The 23,370-nt window shown below is 38.7% G+C and overlaps 1 protein-coding gene across 1 annotated transcript in view; it reads left to right on the top strand.

Annotated features, from left to right (window-relative positions):
* The window catches only part of LOC306655708 (uncharacterized protein C12orf71 homolog), a gene marked incomplete at its 3' end in the record, with an annotated part of 39,668 nt that extends 17,236 nt beyond the window's left edge, over positions 1–22,432 (top strand). Inside the window, exons 2-3 of the mRNA XM_079130353.1 lie at positions 21,084–21,793; positions 22,172–22,432. Coding sequence (XP_078986479.1) covers positions 21,131–21,793; positions 22,172–22,432 — 924 coding nt within the window. The 5' untranslated portion in view covers positions 21,084–21,130. The remainder of the gene's footprint in view (positions 1–21,083; positions 21,794–22,171) is intronic.
* Between the last annotated feature and the right edge of the window lie 938 nt (positions 22,433–23,370).

The raw sequence follows: 23,370 nt of genomic DNA, 5'->3' as shown, positions 1-23,370 counted from the left end.
AAGTGGTTTACAGATGTCAATCATATACAGCTGACTGATGGTGCTCTGGAGTTCAACTGTTGCCTTACTCATTTTCTGACTGTTCAACCTATTCATTTTATGATAAAGGGTGTCAAAGTCTACAAATATAATGGGGAATTCACTTATTTTTCCTGACAGTTATATAATTATTTCCCAGGTATTTTGAAACTTTGATGTTAGGTCCATACACATTCAGGGTTGTAATGCTTTCTTGGAATATCGACACCTTTATCATCATGTAATTCCTCTCTATGCCTGATAATCTTCCTTGCTTTGAAGTCTGTCCTCTCTGAAATTGATATAACAAGTCCAGTTTTCATTCAATTAGTGTTGGCATGGTAATTTTTTCTCTGTTCTTCATAATTGAAGTAGTTTAGTTATAGACTATAATTGGTTCTTAGTTTTTAATCTGCCCTTAGGTATCAGTCTTTTAATTGGCATATTTAGACAATTGGTGTTTAAAGTGATTACTGACATCATTTGATTAATAACTAACATTTTTCTTTTCTGCTTTCCCCTCTTTTTCTGCCTTTTGTGGTTTTGAGCATTTTATATGATTCCATTTTTCTCTCTTAACATGTCAATCATACTTCTTTCCTTTTTAAAAACTGTTTTAGTACTTTTATTGAGAGTTTGAAGTAGTTATTTACAATTAATACAAGTCCACTTTCACAAAACACTACTTCATAGAGTGTGCACATACTAAACTATAAAAAATATTGTTAATTCTTTCCTGTAAAGAATTAATCAACTTTTCTGTCAACCTGACTGACTGAGCTAAGTGATACCCAGCTAACAGGTAAATGTTATTTTTGGGGTGTATATTTGAGGGAAAATTTGGAAGAGATTAGCTCTTGAATCAGTGGATGGAGTAAAGAAGATTCACCCTCATATATTTGGACAGGCATAACCTCATTCACTGGGGTCTTGAACAGAACAGAGACTGAGGAAGGACAAATTCACTCTCTTTTTACCCTGTGATATACACCTTCTACTCTCAGATATCAGAATTCCCAGTTCTTGGGCCTTTGAACTTCAGGGCTTCTATCAGCACCTCCTTTGCTTCAGGTTCCTGGGTCTTTGGCTTTGGATAGGGAGTTACACCACCAGTTTTCCTTGTTCTCTGGTCTTCAGACTCACACTGAATCAAACCACTGAATCTTCGGGGACTTCTTGGCTCGCACAATCACCTGAGGCAATTCCCATTATAAAGATCCTCATGTACATGTATGTGTAACTTACTGGTGGCTGCTGACATTCCTCGGTGTGGGGCTGTATCACTCCGGTCCCTGCCTCAGTGGTCACAATGTCTTGCTTCTTCTATACAAATCTTCCTCCCGCCTCTTATCAGAGTAACTGTGAGTGAATTTCGGGATCACCCAGATAAATCAGGCTAAGCCCTGCATCTCAAGATCCTCAATCACATTTGCAGAGACCTTTTCCCCATATAATGAAACATTAATATGCTCTACAGGTTAGGACCCGGTTATCTTTAAATGCCATTATTCATTATACTGCTGTACAAAGTACACTTTTTTCATTTGCTTTAATTCGACAATTTTCTGCTATATTTTTAGAATAGAACTAGTATGCTGAAAGAGAGAAACCGATGATCATATTAGCTTCTTAAGTTCTGTCAGACGAGTTTTCTTGATTTCCGGAAAAATGTTGCATATTAGTTTTGATTTTTTATTACAAATTTTGATTTCTGTGTGTGCACACATGAATGCAAAATGTCCATATATGTATATCTTAAAAGGCACATTGACAAATGCACCATTAAAATATCAGGTGCTCTTTGAAATTTTGGAGAACAAAGTGAAGTGGACCTTTGCAGAAAAGAGGGGTAATGCTTATTAAGTTGATATATTTGTTTCCAGTTTTCACAAGAAACTTTAACACTAAATTATATTTCCTGTATCCGGGCTCCTTTTAGGTACGCTCTGATTTACTCCCTCCTTAATGTAGTAAACCCCCAATAAATGTCAATGATCCCAGATACGGTGGGACCAATGCCCAATTCTTTAAGTTATTGCAACCATAGACACTTGGCACCATTTGGTTCTGAGTTTTGGGGGATTCAGAGACATTTAGTTCTTAGATATTACACATTTCAGAAACAAGCAGACCCTCTAAGACATAGAAATGTTAATAACAAAATGAAAGCATTATCTGGGCAGGAAAGGCCTCTTGTTAGCTAAGTAAGTCTACTGCACACCAGACAAAGTGCAGCAATAGCATCTCCAGCTCACAGGCCTGGGCCCAACTATAAATGATCCATTCAAGTCACTCAGAGTCCATGTGTTAAAGGGCTTCCAGATGTCCTCAAAGGCAGGCAGTCTGTTCTGTAATCTGGGTCTCATCGGCCATGTGGTGTTGATTTGGTTTCTGTGATAGAGCAATGTGGGATGAAACACAGACTCCTTTGCAAGTTCCCCAAGAGTTGGAAAATTGTTTAAGGCGTCATCATTCATTGGGTTGGAAGTCCCTGTGGCAAACACATCCTGATTTCAGTGGGTTAAGGAGATGTGTAGGCACTCTCTAAGGACAGACTGTTGATGAGGAATATAAATTATTATTTCAGTGCCCTGAAATGACCCCAGATATTTTGGAATCTTAAAAAAATTCTCAGTCCACGGTCAGAAGCTTGGAGCTAAACTGGAGTTATTACATACAAAATAATAATTAGAATCTTCAGTGTCCACTCATCCTTCTGCATCTTTATTTCATTACTGAGAGTGATTATTGTTCTCTTGGTAACAGCAATGGATACTCCCAATGCAGCCTTTCAGTGACATTTAGAGAATCAAAGACAATTAGAATAAAATGGGACATTGAAGAGTATCTATTTTGCCTCTCCTAACCTCCAGATTCCTGCTGCAATACCCAGGATGACCCCTCTGCCATGAATATCTTCTAAAATAAGACCACCTTGACTTGGAACCCAAAGGGGGATCCACTGCATTGAAATACTCACCCTGAATTGCCGGCAGGTTGAGTTAGGACATGAACATTGGGAGCAAAAACAGGAGCCACTTTGTCTTAGTCTGCTTTAGCTGCTGTAACAGAATACCACAGACTCTGTAATTTATAAAGAACAGAAATTAATTTCCCATAGTCTGGAAACTGGGAGTCCAAGATCAAGATGCCATCTTTGTGTCTGGCAAGGGTCCACTTGCTGTATCCTCACTTTGGGGAGGACAACACACAACCTAGCTGAAGGCAGTTATTAGAAAGACCTTAATATCAATAAAAAGGGAGGACCACTCCTGGTAGTCACCTCCTAAAGGTCCCATCTCTTTGTCTTTGTTATTTTCCATCCAGCACATAACATGATTTGATCAATCTATTCCCTGGTACCTCCCCTTTCCTTTTCTTCCTCTTACCCTCTTATCAACTGGCCTCCATTGTACTCTTACTTTAAAATTAGTGATATATAAAACATATATATAATAATATTAATAATATAATATTATATATTAATAATATTAATAATACAATATATATGATATAATATATAATAAATATAAATATATATATATATATATATACATATATAAAGTGGTATTATTGGGTATATTCACACATGAACATAGCATGACTTAGTCAATTTTGTTCCCTGGTACTTTTCTACATCATCTCTTCCTTTTTCCCTTTCTATCCCTATCTTCTACTTTGTGATATGCCTTCTGTTTTCTTGAGATTTCTTTATTTATTCCTTTTCTCCCCTTTCTACCTCTCACATATGACAGAAAATATTTTACCCTTGATTTTCTGAATCTGGCTTATTTCATTCAGCATTGTTTTTACTGTTCCATCCATTTTCTAGCAAATGACACAATTTCATTCTTCTTTATGGCCCCGTAAAACTCCATTGTGTACACATACCACATTTTCTCTGTCCATCCATGTGTTGGTGGACACCTAGGCTGGTTCCATCACTTGGCTATTGTGAACTGAAGTGCTATAAACATTGCTATGCATGTATCACTCAGGATGTTAATTTTAATTCTTTTGGAAAAAATACCACAGAGTGGAATAGCTGGGTCACATGATGGTTCTATTTCTAATCTTTTGAGGAATCACCATACCGATTTCCTAAGTGTTTGTACTAATTTGCAGTCCTACTTACCAATGGATAACCGTACCTCTAAGACCATGATGCTGCAACACTGAATTTTTGAGGTGAAAATTTAAATCATAGCACAGTTGTAACTACAATCTTGTCTGTGTTGTTCACTTTTCTGTTATAGTTCTTCTAAACAAATTTTATGATCAATTTTCTAGGGAAGAAAAGTCAGAACAGAATTTAAAAGGGACAAAAGATAAACAACAACAACAACAAAGATGGCTCACAGTAAAAAGCTAAAATGGCCAAAAGACATCCAATAAAATGTGAAGTAAGAATGAATTTCTTGAAAATTTTTATATAGAAGCCTGTTTGGAATTAAGCTGGTAAGTTTTTATTCATCCACACAGATGCAAAAATAATCATAACTCATATGCAAAAGCATAGTAAGATACACAGTAAGAAATCCATACCTTGGTATCATGACATAGAAAAGTTTTGGTAAATGTAAGCATGCACTGTGAATTACCCTTTACTTATTTTTTCCTGACCCTGGTTACTAGTCTTCAAAATCAGGAAGTAACTTTCTGATCCATTTGCCTGCCTCTGACTGCCTCCACCTCCAGCGTAATTTTCACATTTCTACCAAACTTAATGTCCTCCATACATCAGTCTTTCCTCTCAAAAGCCATCTGTGGCTTCCAGTTGCCTGTTGAATAATGACTAACTTTGTCTTACAGCATTCCAAGCCTAGCACCAAAATTGGCAAGTAGGTTTCAATTAGTGCACCAACTCTGATGGATTTTTGTCCTTCCTTTCTGGAACCTCGTGTTGAAAAGGGATCTAAAGCTACATCTGAATCCAATGAGAAGGCGTGTTGTGATTGATTGGGGATGCCTGCCATGGCTTTGGTATCTGAGTCTGCGAGCCCAGGACCACATATTTCTTATCCCTACCAGACACTGTATGGTCTCATCTATCATTCCATCCTTACAACTCTGCATTATCCCAGCTCTTTGCTCCAGCAACTCCAAATTTTCTTATGTTCAGTTAAATTAGGGTAAATAGTATAAGGATATCTTTCTCATTAGAGTGCCAGGTATTTAAGAACAGTCAATACATTCCACTTAAAAGTTTTTGTATACATCCCCTTTGGCCTTCCCATCACTTTTCATTTAGTTGAAATCTTTACTAATTCCCATCGGGCCCTTTTCACTATTCTCCTACCTGACCATCATTGTATTTTGTGTTAAGCCCCTCAGTGGCTCTCATTTCAATTTCCTTAGGTTGGCTTGGAAGACCCCCATCCTTCAGTTAATGCTAATCTTTCCAACATTGTCTCTGCCTACCTTCAAGTGCATCCTGAGATTAAGGTCAACTTTAACCATAAGCCCCTTGAAGTCAGGGTCAATGTCTCATTCACCTTTGTATCCTACTCTATTATTGCATACAGTGCTGTGGACATTAAATCAGTGTTCGACTGACTGACTGACTGAAGAATAAATCCTGAGTATCTGACTGTTAGTGCATCTGCTCTAAATATAAAAATTCTGAAAGTATGTTAGAACCTCAGAGACCCAGAAGTGGGAGAGGACATTGAGGACTGCTCAGTGAGGTGAGCTGAGTTCTGGTAAAATTACCCAGCTCTGGAAGATGGACGCAGACCTGCCAGTCCCAGGAGCTCTGATTTCTGTCTGTTTCCCTCCCTTTTGCAGTACCAAGAATGGAACTCACGGCCTCACTCATGCTAGGCAAGCACTCCACCACTGAATTATACCCTCAGCCCCAACCTCTTTGAGAAATTTTCAGACTACAGAATTTTACAAAACCTTCTCTTCCCCCTCATACATGCCTCAGCACCAATTTCACCTTCCCCCAAGTAATGCATTACCCTACTTATTTTCTTCACCTAGCTTTTCACTTGTCTTTCTTCTTTTGACTGTTTATTATCTTCTGTCTTTCCCAGGACCATGTAAGTTATGCAAGATCATATAGACTTTTTATAATTGCTTTGCTTATTGTAGTATTCCTGGATCCTGAAATAGTTTCTAATGTGGTTCAGTTTGTTGAATACTTGAATTGAGAGTTCTCAATACAGTTTTCCCTTGATACCAAGAGGGCAGTGGTTACAAGACCTCTGTGAACACCAAAAGCCACAAATGTTTCAAGTCCCTTATATAAAATGACATATTATTTCCATATCATTTATGCCTATCCTCTTGTATACTTCAAATCGCCTCTAGGTTACTTCTAACACCTGATACAATGTAAATGCTACATAAATAGTTGCCAAGTTGTATCATTTATAGAATAATGAGAAGGAAAAAAATTCTATATCTTCAATACAGACACAATTTTTTAAGACTATTTTTAATCTGTGGTTGGTTGGATACAAACATGTGGAACCTGTGGAATGTTCTGGTCTTCATTCGGGAAACAGAGAGAGTGGTAATTGGGACAATCTAGGTGGTGGTTGAAAACTTGGAGATGGTTAGAAAGAGACTGGTAGTGAAGTGAATTAGTCAATGTATTCTATACCTAATCTCAGGCAAGAGAACTGGAAGTAGTTAAGAAAAACCCCACCAGTTTTAGAGTTTGGGGAAGGTGTGAGGTTTGGGAGGGAAAACAGCACCATGTGGAATAGGATGGCTCCAGAGGCCCCAGATCCTGGGTCATATTGACAGTCTAGGAGAATTGCAGGAATGGATTCTGGTATTCAGATGGTGACTTGTTTCCAAAAGTATGAGACTGACAAGGGGACTTTGAAATGGACGAAGCTATTACTTATGTCCTGATCTTGTGAATCTGTGCATTTTTACAAGCCTGCAGGTTGGGGAAGGTTAAGGAAAGAGGAAAATAGAGAAGGGTTGAGGTTCAGAGAAGGAAACTAGAAGTTGCTGAGGGTATCTTGTAGGTCAGTTACTTACCATACTTGGTTACTTACATAAGACATCCCATTTAGTCCTATTCAACCCTGCGTGGTAGATACGATCGAATTCATTTTAAAGGTGAAGAAATGAGGTCTTGACAAAATTAAGGAACTTTTCAAAGGTTACATAAGTAGTGGAGAAGCTAGCATTTAAACCCAGGTCTGGAAGATTCCCAGATCTGTGCATGTTCCCATTCAGCCAGTAGTTTTCTGTGTTGCAGTGATCCATACTCCGTTTCCTGTCCGTGATATGTGTGATGAATGATCACACAAGTAACATACTTCTGTATGAATCAGTAATTTTGAGGTGTCATCTGATTCTCACTCAGTAAGGCACATCAGAATGGGGGTATAAATATTATCATGGGATAACCTTAAATTTGTGTTAAAAACAAAGGAATATTATATTTCCAACTTGTAATTAAAACTAGTTGAGATACCCTTAGGGTATGAATGGACCCAGACCCAAAGGGAACACTTAATTTGCTCAAATCTTCTTGGGTCACCATAGTTGGCATGGGATTAAAGTTTCAGGAGGTGGGAAAATGCACTTTGCTATCATTAAAATCTGTTAAGAAAGGTACAGTGAAATGGGAAATTCATCTGAATTTGGAACTCAGCCTGATGAAGTTGTTGCCCTGGATCAATAAGTGGGAAATTAGCTGGATTGAATCCACGGTTAATCCATGATTAATGAGGGATCAAACTTCTTTTTGATAAATTGAAATGTATTGTGGATTGAGAACAAAAGACGGGATTAGTTTTAATGTCAAATGTAAAAGAAAGACTGATTTTGACTCTTTAAATGAGAGCAACTCTAGCCTTTTCGGATTGATCTCTGAACTCTATATACAAAATTCTAAGTATTTGTTGATTTCATAGATAATTAAAAATGTGATAATTTTGTTTGTTTCCCACACTGCTATGAAAAAAATCCTCACAAATTTAGTGACTTTAAATGACAGAAAATTCCCTTATAGTTCTGGAAGCCAGAAGTCTAAAATCAAGCTGATAGCAAGGTGGACTCCCTCTGAAAACCACAGGAGAGAATTCTTTTTCATATCCTCAGGCTACTGGTGGCTCCAGATATTCCTTGGTTTGTGGCCACCTAACGTCAATCTTTTCAGATCCTTAATGTTATCACTTTTGCAGAGAACCTTTGTTTTCCAAATAAGGTCACATTCACTAGTTCTAGGGGTGAGGAGAAGGACATATTTTTGAGAGGGTCATCATTCAAATCCCTATGGTTGTATTTCTAATGAGGACATTAGAATACAGGTGAAAATGGCAAAGGACAAACTCACAAGACAGATTTGTATAGGAAGCACCTATACAACATATCTTAAAGCAGAGGCTAAATGTCACAGTGGGTATTAAGACAAAGCACGTGATTACTGACATCTGGAAGTATGTTTCCTGAAACATGATGAGATATTTTCTTGTTGAAGACGGAACTTCTAGGGAAAGAGGAATAGAATGAAATGGTTCCTGAAACAGTGTTGGTTCCTAACCTAAAACATCTCCCCAGTCCACCTCATACAGCAACTAGAAAAGCCAGGGACTTACTTCCCCAGTTATCTGTGCAAGAGGGGAGGCCCTGTGACTGAGTTCTGGTCACTGGCACACAACTTGTTAAAGCCAGTGCTTATCAGGTGTTCTGGTGCTTACAGTTGAAAGCATTCCTGATTGACAGAGTTGCTTTGCTAGAAGAATTCAGCCCTTTTTTCCTAAACAAGAAAGTTTTTAATTACTTTCCAGGCTCTAGGCTTAGAAGGTGAGGTACAATGGAAATGTTTCTTTCCTCTGTCTTAGAATAATGGTGAGATCACCATGAGGTTTGACACCTGCAGTTGGTGGACTCTGAGCCCTTCTCATCTCCAAGATGTTAGTTGCTCATAATGGGTGGTTTTATGGTAGCTTCCTTGTGATTCAGGGAAGATTGGCCATACAAAAGCAGGTAGCGGAAGCTTTGCTAGAAGACTCTGCTTATGGAATCCGCTCTTGTTATCCAACTAGCATTTAAGAAACCAGCAACTTAAAGAAGGTGACAAAGATGGACAGATACACCTGGGAGGAAGTTTTGTGATGGCATCTACCACTCAGAGTGCAATTGCATTTGCACAATTTTTATGTAAATTGTACATATTGTACATATGTACCAGTCTTTTCCTCCAAATCTTCTGCCTTCCATTTTTTTGTATTCACATACAAATTTATGCATACATGTGTTTTAAATTACATATAAGTAGGGAATGAATACTTTTTCTTATTTCAAAAGCAAACCAACAGTACCAATAAATTTAAGAACATCATTGACTACTTTCCTCCCATTCCTATCAAACAAAAATAATTATTCATGAGTCTTTGGATAATCTTCTAGGTTTCTGTTTATGTATTTATAAAATATACATATAGAAAATTTTGTAGTTCTATTTTTTGGGTGTTTGTATGTATGCATTTAATATAAATGATGTGATATAGTAAGTACTATTGTGTAATTTTGATTAAAAAATAATGTGTTATATATATTTCCATATTCATGTATATTAATCCTAATTATACTTTTTTGGGAGGGTGGTACTGGGGATTGAACACAGGGATACTCTACCACTGAGCTACATGCCCGGGGTTTTTTATTTTCTGTTTTGAGATAGGTTCTCACTAAGTTGATAAGGGTCTTGCTAAATCACCCAGGCTGGCCTTGAACTTGTGATCTTCCTGCCTCAGCCTATTGAGTCTCTGGGATCATAGGTGTGCACCACCATATCCAGCCCTTACTATATTTGTTAATAAATACATACTGTTACTTAATCTGGTGGTCTTGAAATTCTGGTGGTCCATATATTCTTCTATTCTTCTCCTTTTGAGAGGGGGAAATTAATTCCTCTTCTGCTTAGAGTGAGTTAGGCTTACTGATGTTCTTCTGATAGAACAGAGTAGAGTAGTAACGTGTAACATCCATGACTACGTGACAAAACACATTGGGACTTCCCCTTTGCTCTCCTATCTTGAATTCTCTTATCTGGGAGAAGGCAGCTGCCATGTCATAAGGACCTTCAGCGGCCCACTGGAGATACCCACGTGGAGAGGGGCCAAGGTCTCCTTCTAACTGCCATGTACCTGAGGAGGGTTTCCCTCCCTGTTAAGCTTTCCCTCCCCGTTGAGCTTTCAGCAGTCCCAGTCAATGCCTTGGATATAATCTCATGAGACCATTAGTCAGAACCACTCAACAACCCTGCTCCACCATCCCAAAATTTATGACTCATAAACTCATGATATGAGGAATGTTAATTATTTTATTAAATTTTAAATCAAACTAAAATAAAACTTAAAGTTTATAGTGCAGTAATTTATAACTAATACATCTAGTGTGGTTTTTAAACTTACTTTATTGAATCATTCCTTTATTAATAAACCTACCTAATTTTGTATTATGGTCTTTCTAGCTGCTATTCTTTTCTTACTTCTGATTATAAAGGAATTTTTCTAATATTTCATTTTTAAGTATGATAACTGATGCTGGTTTAGTTTGATACATTTTACCAGGTTAATAAAATTCTCTCATAACTTCATTTTGTGAGGACTTTTGCAAAATAATAAATGAAAGTTAAATCTTATTGTTTAAAATTTTAAAAATTTTGTTCTAATTAGTTATACATGACCATAGAATGCATCTTGACACATCGTACATACATGGAGTGCAACTTCTCATTCTTATGGTTGAGCATAATGTAGAGTTACACTGGTCATATAATCACATATGCACATAGAGTAATAATATCTGGTTCATTCTACTATCATTCCTACCCCCCATGACTCCTCCCCTACCTTCACTCCCCTCTGTCTAATCCAAAGTACCTCTATTCTGCCCTAGCCTCCCTGCTCCTGCCTTATTGTGAATTAGCATCCACATATCAGAGAAAACATTTGGCTTTTGGTTTTTTGGAATTGGCTTATTTCACTTAGCAAGATAAGCCTCCATCTTTCCATCCATTTACTGGCACATACCATAATTTCTTTCTTCTTTAAGGCTAAGTACTATTACGTTGTGTATACATAGCACAATTTCTTTACCCATTTATTTGCTGAAGGACACCTAGGTTGGTTTCATAGTTTAGCTATTGTGAATTGAGCTACTATAAACAATGATGTGGTTGTGTCACTGTAGTATGCTGATTTTAAGTTCTTTGGGTATATACCAAGAAGTGAGATAACTGGGTCAAATGGTGGTTCCAATTCCAAATTTTCTGAGGAATCTTTATACTGCTTTCCATAATGGTTGCACCAATTTGCAGTCACACCAGCAATGTATGAGTGTACCTTTTTCCCCACATCCTCGCCAACACTTATTGTTGCTTGTATTCTTGATAATTGCCATTCTGACTGGAGTGAGATGAAATCTCAGTGTAGTTTTAATTTGCATTTCTCTAATTGTTAGAGATATTAAACATTCCTAATTTCTCTTATAGTTGATTCATCAATGATGTTTAAGAATGCATTTGATTTATGGATGTTAATTTTATGTCCTGCTACTTTGCTGAATTCATTTATTAGTTCTAGAAGTTCTTTGGTGGAATTTTTTAGATATTCTAAATATAGAATCATTGGCAAATATTGATAGTTAGACGTTTTTCCTATTCATATCCCTTTAATTCTTTCTTCTGTCTTATTTCTGGCTAGAGATTCCAGGACTCTGCTGAATAGAAGTGGTGAAAGAGGGCATCCTTGTCTTGTTCCAGTTCTTAGAGGGAATGCTTTCAATTTTTCTCCTCTAAGAATGATTTTGGGATTGGCTTATTTCACTTAGCATGATATTCTCCAATTCCATCTATTTCTCTGCAAATGCCATTTTATTCTTTTTTATGGTTGAATAATATTCCATTGTCATGCTAAGTGAAATAAGTCAAACCCAAAAAACTAAAGACCAAATGTTTTCCCTGATAAGTAGATGATGATATATAATGGGAGTGGGGGGTGGGGGTAAGAGAAGAATGGAGGAACTTTAGATTATGTAGAGGGAAATGAGAGGTGGGGTATGAAAAATGATGGAATAAGACAGACATCATTACCCTATGCACATGTATGATTACACAAAGGGTATGAATCTACATTGTGCACAACCATAGAAACAAAAAGATGTACCCTATTTGTGTACAATGAGTCAAAATGCAATCTGTAAAAATAAAAAAAAATAATTAAAAAAAAGAATGATGTTGTCCTTGGATTTCACATAGATGGGTTTTCCAATGTTGAGGTATGTTCCTACTATCCCTAGTTTTTCTAGTGTTTTGAAGGGGTGCTGTATTTTATCAAATGCTTTCTCTGCAAGGTGATCATATGATTCTTCTCTTTAAGTCTATTGATGTGAAGAATTATGTTTATTGATTTTGGTATGTTGAATCAACCTTGCATCCCTGGAATGAACTGCACTTGATCACGGTGCACTATTTTAAAAATACATTTTGTATGCAATTTTCCAGGATTGTACTGAGAATTGTTGCATCTATATTCTTCTGGGATATTGGTCTGAAGCTTTCTCTCCTTGATTGGTCTTTGTCTGGTTTTGGTATCAGAGTGATACTAGCTTCATGGAATGAGTTTGGAAGTGCTCCCCCTTTTTCTATTTCATGGAATAATTTGAGGAGGATTGGTGTCAATTCTTCCTTGAAAGTCTTGTAGAACCTGGTTGAGAATCAATCTTGTCCCAGGCTTTTCTTGATTGGTAGGCTTTTGATGATGTTTTCCATTTCATTACTTAAAATTGATCTGTTTAAATTGTGTATGTCCTCCCATTAAGTTTGGGGAGGTCATATGTCTCTAGAAATTTGTTGATGACTTCAAGATTTTCTATTTTATTGGAGTATAATATAAATTTTCAAAATAGTTTCTGATTATCTTCTGTATTTCAATTGTGTCAATAGTGATATTTCCTTTTTCATCACAAATTTTATTAATTTGAGTTTTCTCTTTCTCTTCCCTAGTGTTGATAAGAGTTTACCAATTTTATTTATTTTTTTGAAGAACCAACTTTTTGTTTCATTAAGTTTTTGGCTTTTTTGTTTTGTTTTGTTTTGATTTCATTGATTTCAGCTCTGATTTTAATTATTTTCTGACTTCTACTGCTTCTGGTGTTGATTTGTTCTTTTTCTAGGCCTTTGAGATATAATGTTAGGTTATTTATTTGGCAATTTTCTGTTCTTTAATGAACGAGCTCACTGCAATGAACTTTCCTCTTAGAACTGCCTTCACAGTGTCTCAGAGATTTGATACGTTTTATCACTATTCTCTTTTACTTCTAAGTAATTTTTTCAATTTCACCCCTGATTTCTTTTGCTATCCATTGGTCCCTCAATAACATATTGATTATTCTCCAGGTGTTAGAGTAGCTTCTATTTTTAATTTTTTCATTGATTTCTAATGTCATTTGAAGTTAGAATCTGAAAGAGTGCAGGGTAGTATCTCTATTTTTTTTTTTTTTTTTGTATTTGCTAAGAGTGTCTTTGTGGCCTAAGATATTGTCTATTTTAAAGGAGAATCCAGTGAGCCTGGTGTCTCCCTTCCACACACATCTGTTTACTACTCTTTCATGGCCTTCTACCATCTGATACTATGTTTTGACACACCAGAAAGCTCTCACTAGATACTGGCATTATATTAGGACTTTCCAGCCATCAGACTCACCATGAACCAAATAAATCTTCTCTTCTTTATAAAGTACCCAGTCTCAAGTATTTTGTTATAGCAGCATGAAACAGAGTAAGACAGAGATCTTCCCATAGAGAGAATTTGCCTCCACTACTGTCTTTCTCCACACCACTGTCTTTTAAGGTCACCCCTGAATGGGAATGATGTGAACAGAATTCCATTACCAACCTATACTAACTTCATCAAACTAACCCTCTGTGAATTGTGCTTAGGTAATTCTTTTATCAGCAGGTCTTAGGGAACCACCATCAGGCCATAGTGGGAACCAAGGGAGAGATGTCAATCAGGGCAGCAGGGGTATCACAGGGTCTGGACCACCTTTCATGCAGCTGCATCTGCTTAAGAACAATCTCTTATAACTTGGGGCTTTGAGATCAACCAGCTCATGATAAGCTATTCTGGTCATGTGATGTCTCATAGTGAGGAATTAACTATATCAGGGCCCAGTAGCCTCCAGGAGCTGTACCTTGAATGATGTGTAGTTCTCTCTAGGAGACATCAATAGCACTGCTTTGAGAACCCTAGGGATCTTCCTGTGGTCTTCCAATTGGGCCTAGCCAGAGGACTCATGTGGCATCTTTTTGTTCCACAGATGTCCCCACTCTCATGGGATCTACTGTGTTGCATGGTAAGGCTGCTTTTACTGAAAACTGGACCTGTTACAGAAATTTTCCTTGCTCTTGATTCCAATCCAAAGCCAGCAATGCTCCAATTCTCCTTATAAAGAGATTGAAGCAGTGTACAACAATGCGAAATATTCTGCAAGCCAAACCTGAAGAAGCTTAATAAGTGGCAGGTTTCTCTCTTTCAGGTAGGAAGTAAAAGATGAAGTAACCACCCTTGCCTTTGTAAGCAATATCTGTGCATGTCCTGCACTAATCTGTTAGGCCTCTGGATCTTCACAGGGTTGATATTTCACTCTCAGGATTATGTTTTAGTAAGGTGTCTGTAGTACATGCCACCTCTCGTTAATTAACAGGTATCTTCAAAATAGTGGACCAATGTGACATTTTTTGAAATGTCCAGATAGTAGATGATCCTGCATCCAAAAATGGAAGAATTCCACTCTGGAAAGCAGTAAGGAGACCTCTTAGAACACTTGGAATGGAACCACCATTTGACCCAGTTATTCCATGTTTTGGTATATACCCAAAGGACTTAAAATCAGTGTACTACAGTGATGTGGCCTCATCAATGTTTAGATGTTTACAGCAGCTCAATTCACACTAACCAAGTTATGGGCCCAAACTAGATGCCCTTCAACAGATGAATGGATAAATAAAACATGATATATGTACACAGTGGAATATTGCTCAGTCAGAAAGAAGAATGAAATCATGGCATTTGCCTGTAAATGGATGGAACTTGAGACTATATTGCTAGGTGAAATAAACCAGCTCCTCAAAACCAAAGACTGAATATTCTCTCATATGTGGATGCTAACACACAATAAGCAGGGCAGGGTGTGGGGAGAATAGAAGTTCATTGGATCAGACCAAGGAGAATGAAGAGAAGGGAGTGGGGATAGGATTAGGAAAGACAGTAGAATGAATTGGACATAACTTTCCTATTTTCACATATGAATACACTACCAATGCATCTCCACATCTTGTACAACCACAAGAATGGGATCCTAATTAGGATAGGTTATACTCTATGTATGATATGTCAAAATACATTCTCCTGCCTGTATATCTAAGAAGAACAAATTAAAAAAAAAAAAGAAAGAAAATGGGAGAATTAACATAGTCCCAAGACTGTTTCCCATGAACATACTGCTGTCATTCTATGCAAATGCAAACTGCTTTGATCCTTCATTTTTGACTGATATGGAAATGAATATGTTCACCAGATCATTAACTGCATAGTAACTACCCAAAGCTCTCTGAATCTTCTCTAGGGAAGATACCATATCTAGGTTGACAGCTGCAATTGGGGTTACTCTTGCTAAGCTCAAGTAGTCCACAATCACCCACCAGCTGGTTTTTAGAGATGCCAAAATGATAACCGAATGGGAACCACTACACCATATCCTTTTTATCTTCAAGAGTGACTTGGATTTGTATCTTGTGCCTCTGAGATGGGATATGGTTTTTATTTACTCTCTTGGTTGGATGGGGAAGTGATCCAGGGGTTTCTGTTTGGCCTTTTCTACTAAAATCACTCTTATTCTAAAATAAAAATGAAAACCTGGGTCTCACAATATCCTAATCAAGGAGTCACAACTTGAAGAACTAGCTATTTCTACCTCCGAACATCTTATGATACATACGGCACAGTCACACCCGTCTTCCCAACTCTCTCCTCCCCTTTTATTTTCACTTCAGCTACTTGCCAGCAGCTCACTCCAGTTTCTCGTGAAGCTGTTGTTTTCTTCCCTGAGGCTTCTTTGCTGTAGCCAGTGGGACGCCTATATCAACCTTCTCATCCCTTCTGCCAAACCTGCAAACCTGGAAATAGGAGGGAGTTGACACCCCCACCAACAGGCCAGGGAGCCGTCGATGCAGCCTCCCATGTCATGTCCCTTAGGTGGACAAGAGTGAGGCCGTTCCATATGGCTCTCTAGAGGGATTCCTGGAGAGGACACATCTGTTCCCCACAGTGGCCATCAACTTCGTACCCATCTTCATTTCCCTTTTCTTGTAGCTCAGTTTTACTTTTCCACATCCCTACTCCTATTTCCTGAGATTGCTGAGTGAACTTAAGTAACTACATGCAAACTCTTACCACAGGGTCTACTCTGAGTATGATGCGGAACTTTTCAATATAGAATTTATGCCTGTTGTTACAGAAAATCAGAAAACACCTGTAGGCATTTAAAAGAGAAAAAAATCATGTGAGATCCTACTAACCAGACATACACTTTCTGGACTTTTTTCTATACATATACATATATATATATATATAAGTATATTTTTATATATTTTTTTATATATACTTTTTTGGGGGTACTGAGGATCAAACTCAGGGGCACTCGACCACTGAGCCACATCCCCAGCCCTATTTTGTATTTTATTTAGAGACAGGGTCTCGTTGAGTTGCTTACACCTCACTTTTGCCGAGGCTGGCTTTGAACTTGCAATCCTCCTGCCTCAGCCAGGGCTATACTTATACTTTTATACTTACTATAACATGTATATAAGTATATACATGCTCACTATAAAATATATATATATGCATACAAACACACACATATACACACACATATACTTTTAGTTGTACATGGACACAATACCTTTATTTTATTTATTTATTTTTATGTGGTGCTGAACATCGAACCCAGTGCCTCACATGTGCTAAGTAAATGCTCTACCACTGATTCACAACCCCAGCCCCTATGCATATACTTTTTGAAAAAAATGGACTAGACTTTAAAAAAAAAACTTGCCCTCATATATCATAAATATCTTTTTATGTGCCTCTTTGTGATTTAAAAAAAAATAACTGCAAAAGCTGGGCGTGGTGGCCCACTAGACTTTAAATTCTGTGGCCTTTGACGTTCTTAATATAGCAAGACCATTATCTGATATGTAATTTGTTTAATAAATGTTCATTGAAATGATTCTTAAAAACTGAGTTTAAAGTCAGGTGTGGTGGTACATGCCTGTAATCCCAGTGACTTGGGAGGCTGAGGCAGGAGGATCACAAGTTTTGAGGTCAGCCTGGGTAATTTAATGAGACTCTTTCTCAAAAATCAAAAGGGCTGTGGATATAACTTAGTGATAGAGTGCTTGCCTAGCAGGTGTGGGGTCCTGGGTTTAATCTCCAGACCACACCAAAAATAAAAAATAAAAATAAAAAAAAGACCTCGTGTATATAAGTACTCTATCACATATTGCTAACACAATTGGTTCAAATCAGTCTCTCACACTTAAATTGTTTTCCAGTTGTTTTTGTCAGCTTTGCATTCTTGTGACCGAAAGACCTGACAAGAACAACCTAGATGATTAAATCCATGTTTCAGAAGATTCAGAGGTTTAGTTCACAGTCAACTCCATAGCTCAAGCCCCAAGTTGAGGCAGAACATTAGGGCAGAGGGAAGCAGCTCAGGACATGGCAAGCAGGAATCAGCGAGAGAGCTCCATTCACCAGGGACAAAGTATAAACACCAAATGCACACCCCCAGTGACCCATCTCTTCTAGCCATATCCCACCTGCCTATAGTTACTACCCAGCTAATCCACATCAGTGACTTAATCCCTTGATTAGGTTATAGCTTTCATAATCTGATTGTTTCACCTCTGAACATTCTTACATTGTCTCACACATGAGCTGTTCAGGGCTACCTCATATCCAAACCATAACACCAGATTTGTTATTCTAATGCAGTGCTCTGATTTATGTGCTTAAAGGTATTTAAGATGTAGCAGTATTTCATGATTGAAAGCACAGCCCCTGGAGTCAAACTGAAGGATTAAATATTCTGTTATATAATTTGAAACAAGTTGCTTAACTTCTCTAAGTCTCAGTCTCCTTGTGTAAGAATGTGATAAGAATAGATAATAACAATAGTAGGTGATACATCACAGGGTGCTATAAGCATTCAAAGCTAATTTGTGCAAAGCCCTTAGAATAATGCCTATGGTACAATAAAATTTAGCCATTATTACAGATGACTTCTCTAGGATTAGTTCCTAGGAATAGAATTTCTTGGTCAAAAGGTATACATTTTTCAGTTTTTGATAGAAGTTGCCAAATTTAGGCCTGTATAAATAGTCACAAGTAAATATTCATATTGTTGCTCAAATCGATACTATTTATGTGAAAACAAATACATGAATTGTTTTTAATACAAGAAGATAAACATAAATATTCTTAAAAATCATGTATTTTGATTTTGGAAAAAGTGTCCAGAGTCATCTAGTTAAATCTTTTCTCAATGAGGATAGGCTTGCACATGCTGTGGTGACAAACAATTCCATTAACTCAGTAATTTAAAACAATGAAGGTTATTTCTCCCTCATGCTACCTATCCAGTGTATTGCAGTGTAGTGGTGGTGGAAAGGAGAGTGTTTATTACTTAGAAGTCACGCACTTAGGCAAACCAGGGTTCCATTTGGTTAGACGTTTCCATGATCCATGAGGCAGCAAAAAGGGACAGTGGCAAAACATGCTCTGACTTTTTAGCTTCAACCTGATTGTGACTCATGTTAGTTCAACTTGTCTTTTGTTTGTCAAATAAGATATGGCCAAACCTGCTCCGACAGGTTGGAGAACCACATGCCTGTGTGCTCAGGAAAGAAGAAATAGGGCATACCTGTGAACAGTCTTCATGGTTACTGGCAAACGGACTTGCTTTTTGGATTATTGTAACATTTTAAATTTGAATATTATTTGTTTTTTGAAATAAGTGATATATAGTCACATGGTTCATAATTCAAAAGGGATCTGGGGGTGTAGTTTAATGTAGTATGTTTCTCTAGATGTGAGGCCCTGGGTTCCATCAACAGCACTACCCAACAAAAAAACAATGAGAAACAGAAAATTCAAAAGGTACTAAGTATTACAGAGTAATAATTCTATATCTTACCATCTTTTTCCTTATTTGGAGACAACCAATGTTAAAATTGTCTTGTTTCTTCTGGAGATGTCTGCACATATACTTCATGTATTAGCAAATATTGTGTGTGTGTGTGTGTGTGTGTGTGTGTGTGTGTGTGTGTGTGTGTTGGCTCTTCTCTTTTTCTCTTTTTGCCTTCCGGCCACCTGTTACAGTTTCTATATGAGGTGTCCCCAAAGGCTCCTGTATTCATGGAGGAATGGTTGGAAATGAAAAACTTGGGATTGTGAGCGTGGTAATCTAATCAGTTTATCCTGTTTGAATGGACTGCCTGGATGGTTACTGTAGGCATGTGGCGTGTAGCTGGAGGAGGTGGGTCACAGGAGGCTGGCCCTGGAAGCATTATTCTTCCTCCCCATGTTTCCCTTTCTGTAATTCTTGGTCCTCCATCAGCTGAGCAGCTTTCCTCCACTGGGCCCTTCCCCCATCATGTGCTGCTGCACCTTGGACCCAGAGCCAGGAAGCCAGTTACCTATGACCTCTGAAATTGTGAGTCCCAAATAAACATTCCTCTCTAGGTTGTTACTGTCATATACTTTGCTTATAATGACACAAAAGTGACTAAAGTGAGGGGATGGGTCTGTGGTTTTCTGTCCCCTTTGCCTCCTCCCACGCTTTGGGCTCCCATGTGTCCCTCTGTTGCCACTGTAGCCAACAGCCTCAGAACACGGACTTCTGACAGTTGCACTTGGTAGTTTCTGGATTCAGGATGTGAAGGACTTCAGCTGTCCCGTCAGTTCCTCAGGAGTTGGCAGCATCTCTTTCCCACAGGCTGTCACAAGAGCCAGGCATGACAGAGTCTGTAATGTATGTGTGTGGGTGTGTGTGTGGGTGTGGGTGTGTATGCGCACGTGTGTGTGTTTGAGGGAGAGAGAGGGTGAAAGACAGAGGAAGAGAGAGCGAGAAAGGGAGAGTGAGATGTCAGAAAAGCCATTGAAAGTGTACTCTCTGCCCCAGTGACATACTGGGGCCTCATGGGAAATGCTGGCCTGTAGATGCCATCAGATGACGGGAGGATGGGCATTTAAATAGCTGTGTTCATTGTAGAAAGTAATTTAGTATCAGTTATCGTAACTTTAAATTTTTGTGAACTTTGATCTTAATACAAACCCTAGGACTATATAGAGAGGCAGAATTTTGTGGATAAGGAAGTTTACTATTATTAATAAGACCATCATTAAGGGTCTTAATCATCTACGAGTCCTTGATCACCCATGTTAATGGCCATTAATAGGTGCTAAACGATGAGTTAATGAGAAGAGTTAAGAATTAAAGGACATTCACATATGTGTTTCCTGTGGGCTGTGCCATAAAATTTAATAATCTCACTTTCTTTGATCTGACATTCACACATACATGATATGTGCATACATGTACAATTTATACATATATATGTAGATACAAAGAAAGAGAGATTATAAAGCAATGCACTAAACTCTTTCCCTGATAATTATAATTTTCCCTGGAGGGTGGGATGGGAGTAATTATTTTCATCTTCCTACTTTCCTGTATTTTTGAAATTTTCTGTGACTAACTTTTCTGATGGGCGGTTCTTCCAACTGTAGTCATTAGACAAAGCATGAGAAGTACCAGGTGGTGATGCTTAGTGCAGAGGTTCAGCATAGAGTAGAGTAAGATTTTAAAGATCAAGAACTGCCTCTTCTCCCCTTGACTGGAGAGCACAGATATGGGATGCACTTCTGCCTGAGGGGGATATTTGTGATTGGAAAGAGGAATGGGCATTATTTGCTAAAGTTCAGGACTCTCTTCCCAATTTTTCCTACTGATGTTTTCTTTAGACGTTTCCACTGTTGAGGGAGACTGGCCATTTAAGCCCTTGGACTCCATGGAAGACTCATCATCCGGCAGCTGTAGCCCTGATTTGGAGGACTGCATTTTGGAATCCAAATCCAACGAGAGCCTCTCGGTCGGCTATTTCCCCTATGAGGACAGCACGGACTGTGAGGAGGAGATCATCCCCTGTGAAGACTTGACTTCTGAGGGCTCTTCCTGCCACTCCCTCCCTCCCATCCAAGGGGCATGGGGAACGGAAAGTGTAAGGAGACCCATGGGGAGAAGAAATGAAATTCAGGAGAACCCAGAGAACCTTGGCCAAGAAGCCATCACCAAGGACTTGGATGCCCATCTGGACTGTGATGGTGAAGACTCAGTAGGTCACCAGGCTCTGAGTGAAAACGACCAGATCATGGATGGGTGCACACAGGAGAGGATAAGCCAGACCATCCGGGAACTGGATGATCCATTGACAAATACGTATGCATTTCTTGACAATCAGAGAGATGACAAAGACGATGACCCTGTGCTCACTGATTCTTCTCAGGAGGAGGATCTCCAGACGTTCAGAAATCTCTCTCCCCTTCTGGATCTGGTCAGTCATCAAGAACATGAAGCTTGTCAGGACTTGCCCAAGTGTAAACCACTAGAAAATGGAGGCATCCAGCAGTTCCTAGAAAATCCTCGCAGGCTTGAGGAAGATGAGATTATTGAGGTGAGCACAGAGCAGCCTCACTGCAGGGCTGCGGGTAGGCTCAGTGGGGGTGCCATGGTGGAGAGCATGGAGTCATTGTACCTGCTGTGAAGCAGGGGTGGACACCAGGGTCTGAGCAGATGAGCAATGGGAGAAGGACCACAGCATGGAAAGTAGCCTGGGAAGACGAGTGGGGAAAATGTCAAAGAGCACTGAGGGAGACAGGAGAGGGAGGAGCAAAGAGAAGGACCGATGATACTACAGTGCGTGTGCGTGTGTGCGTGTGTGATGATTAGAGTACTGAAACTTTGCATTGATAGTTGTCTAATTTTGGTAGAATTTAAATTAGATATCCATACATGCCTGATTGTCTCTAACTCATCCTCTTTGTCTTGGCAGATGGAAAGTGCGGAGACTGGCACTGCAGAAATTCCCTCCGGCTCTTCAGAGCTCTCAAAGGAGGGGAACGGGCCCTTGGTCGAAGAAAACACGTGTTGTCTGAATTTCTGGCGCATCTTCCACTGGCTCAGGAAGCAAGTGGCCTCCTTCCTGCCAGGGAGAAATCGCCCTGACAGGGCCAAAGAGGGCTCCATTTGGCTGGCACTACAGAGAAGACATTTGGTTGGAGGAAATAGAATTCTACCTCAAGAATCCTTCTAGTTAGGAAACCCTGTACACCCAGAATTTTAGTGGTTAGCATAGCCCCTATTGTACATTTACCATGGTTTTAAGTTCTTCCAATAAACAGAATTAGTGTTCTTGTTATCCACGTCTTCCTCCTCTTCCATCATAACATCAGAGTCCAGGTTGAAAGTATGTGTATTGACTAGAAGACTGAAATTGATTCTCAGGACATTTTAGGGAGCATTACACTTCTTAAACAGAAGGTATTTTTTCTCCCTTCTTATATCACTTCTTACTGTATTTCTCCCTATTTTGTGTATTATTTTATACATTTTAATCCCTTTTATCATTAACTCCTATCTGAAGTGGCACGTAATTGAACTTTCCCATGAATCTCCTGCCATCTGTGACAGCACCTCATTCTTCCCTTACCTCACATGACCTGAGAATGATTAGGAATTTTGTCAAATGTCCCACAGTTGGAGTTTTCTGTCAGGTTACTATAATCGAAGTAAGATGCTGCACTTTGGCAAGAATCCCCAGAAGCTTTGTTCAGCCTTCCTTGCATGGAATGATAAGATAAGGATATCTCATTTTATCCTTTGAAACTATATCATAATTTCATAAATGGCAGCCAGGTTCAGCAGTGCATCTTTTACCCAACTGCTCTGGTTACGGAAGCAGGGGGATCACAAGTTCAAGGTCAGCCTGGGCACCTTGGCAAGACCATGCCTCAAAATAAAGTAAAAAACATGCTTGCGGGTGTAGCTCAGTGTTAGAATGCTTGTTTATTGTGTCTAAAGTCCCAGGTTTCAGCCCTGGCACTGCAAAAGAAGGGAGAAAGGAAGGAAAGAAATAAAGAAGGAAGTAAGTAATAAGGGAGGAAGGAAAGAAGGTAAAGCATGTTATCTGGAATCTCTAGGGAAGCAGAATAAGTAGGAAATTTTAGGTCAGGTGTGGTGGTGCATGCCTCT

Source organism: Sciurus vulgaris (assembly GCF_902686455.1).
Source record: "Sciurus vulgaris genome assembly, chromosome: 3".
NCBI classification, from domain to species: Eukaryota; Metazoa; Chordata; class Mammalia; order Rodentia; family Sciuridae; genus Sciurus; species Sciurus vulgaris.
The sequence above is the reverse complement of the archived record's forward strand: the minus strand, read 5'-3'. Positions and strand labels throughout refer to the sequence as shown.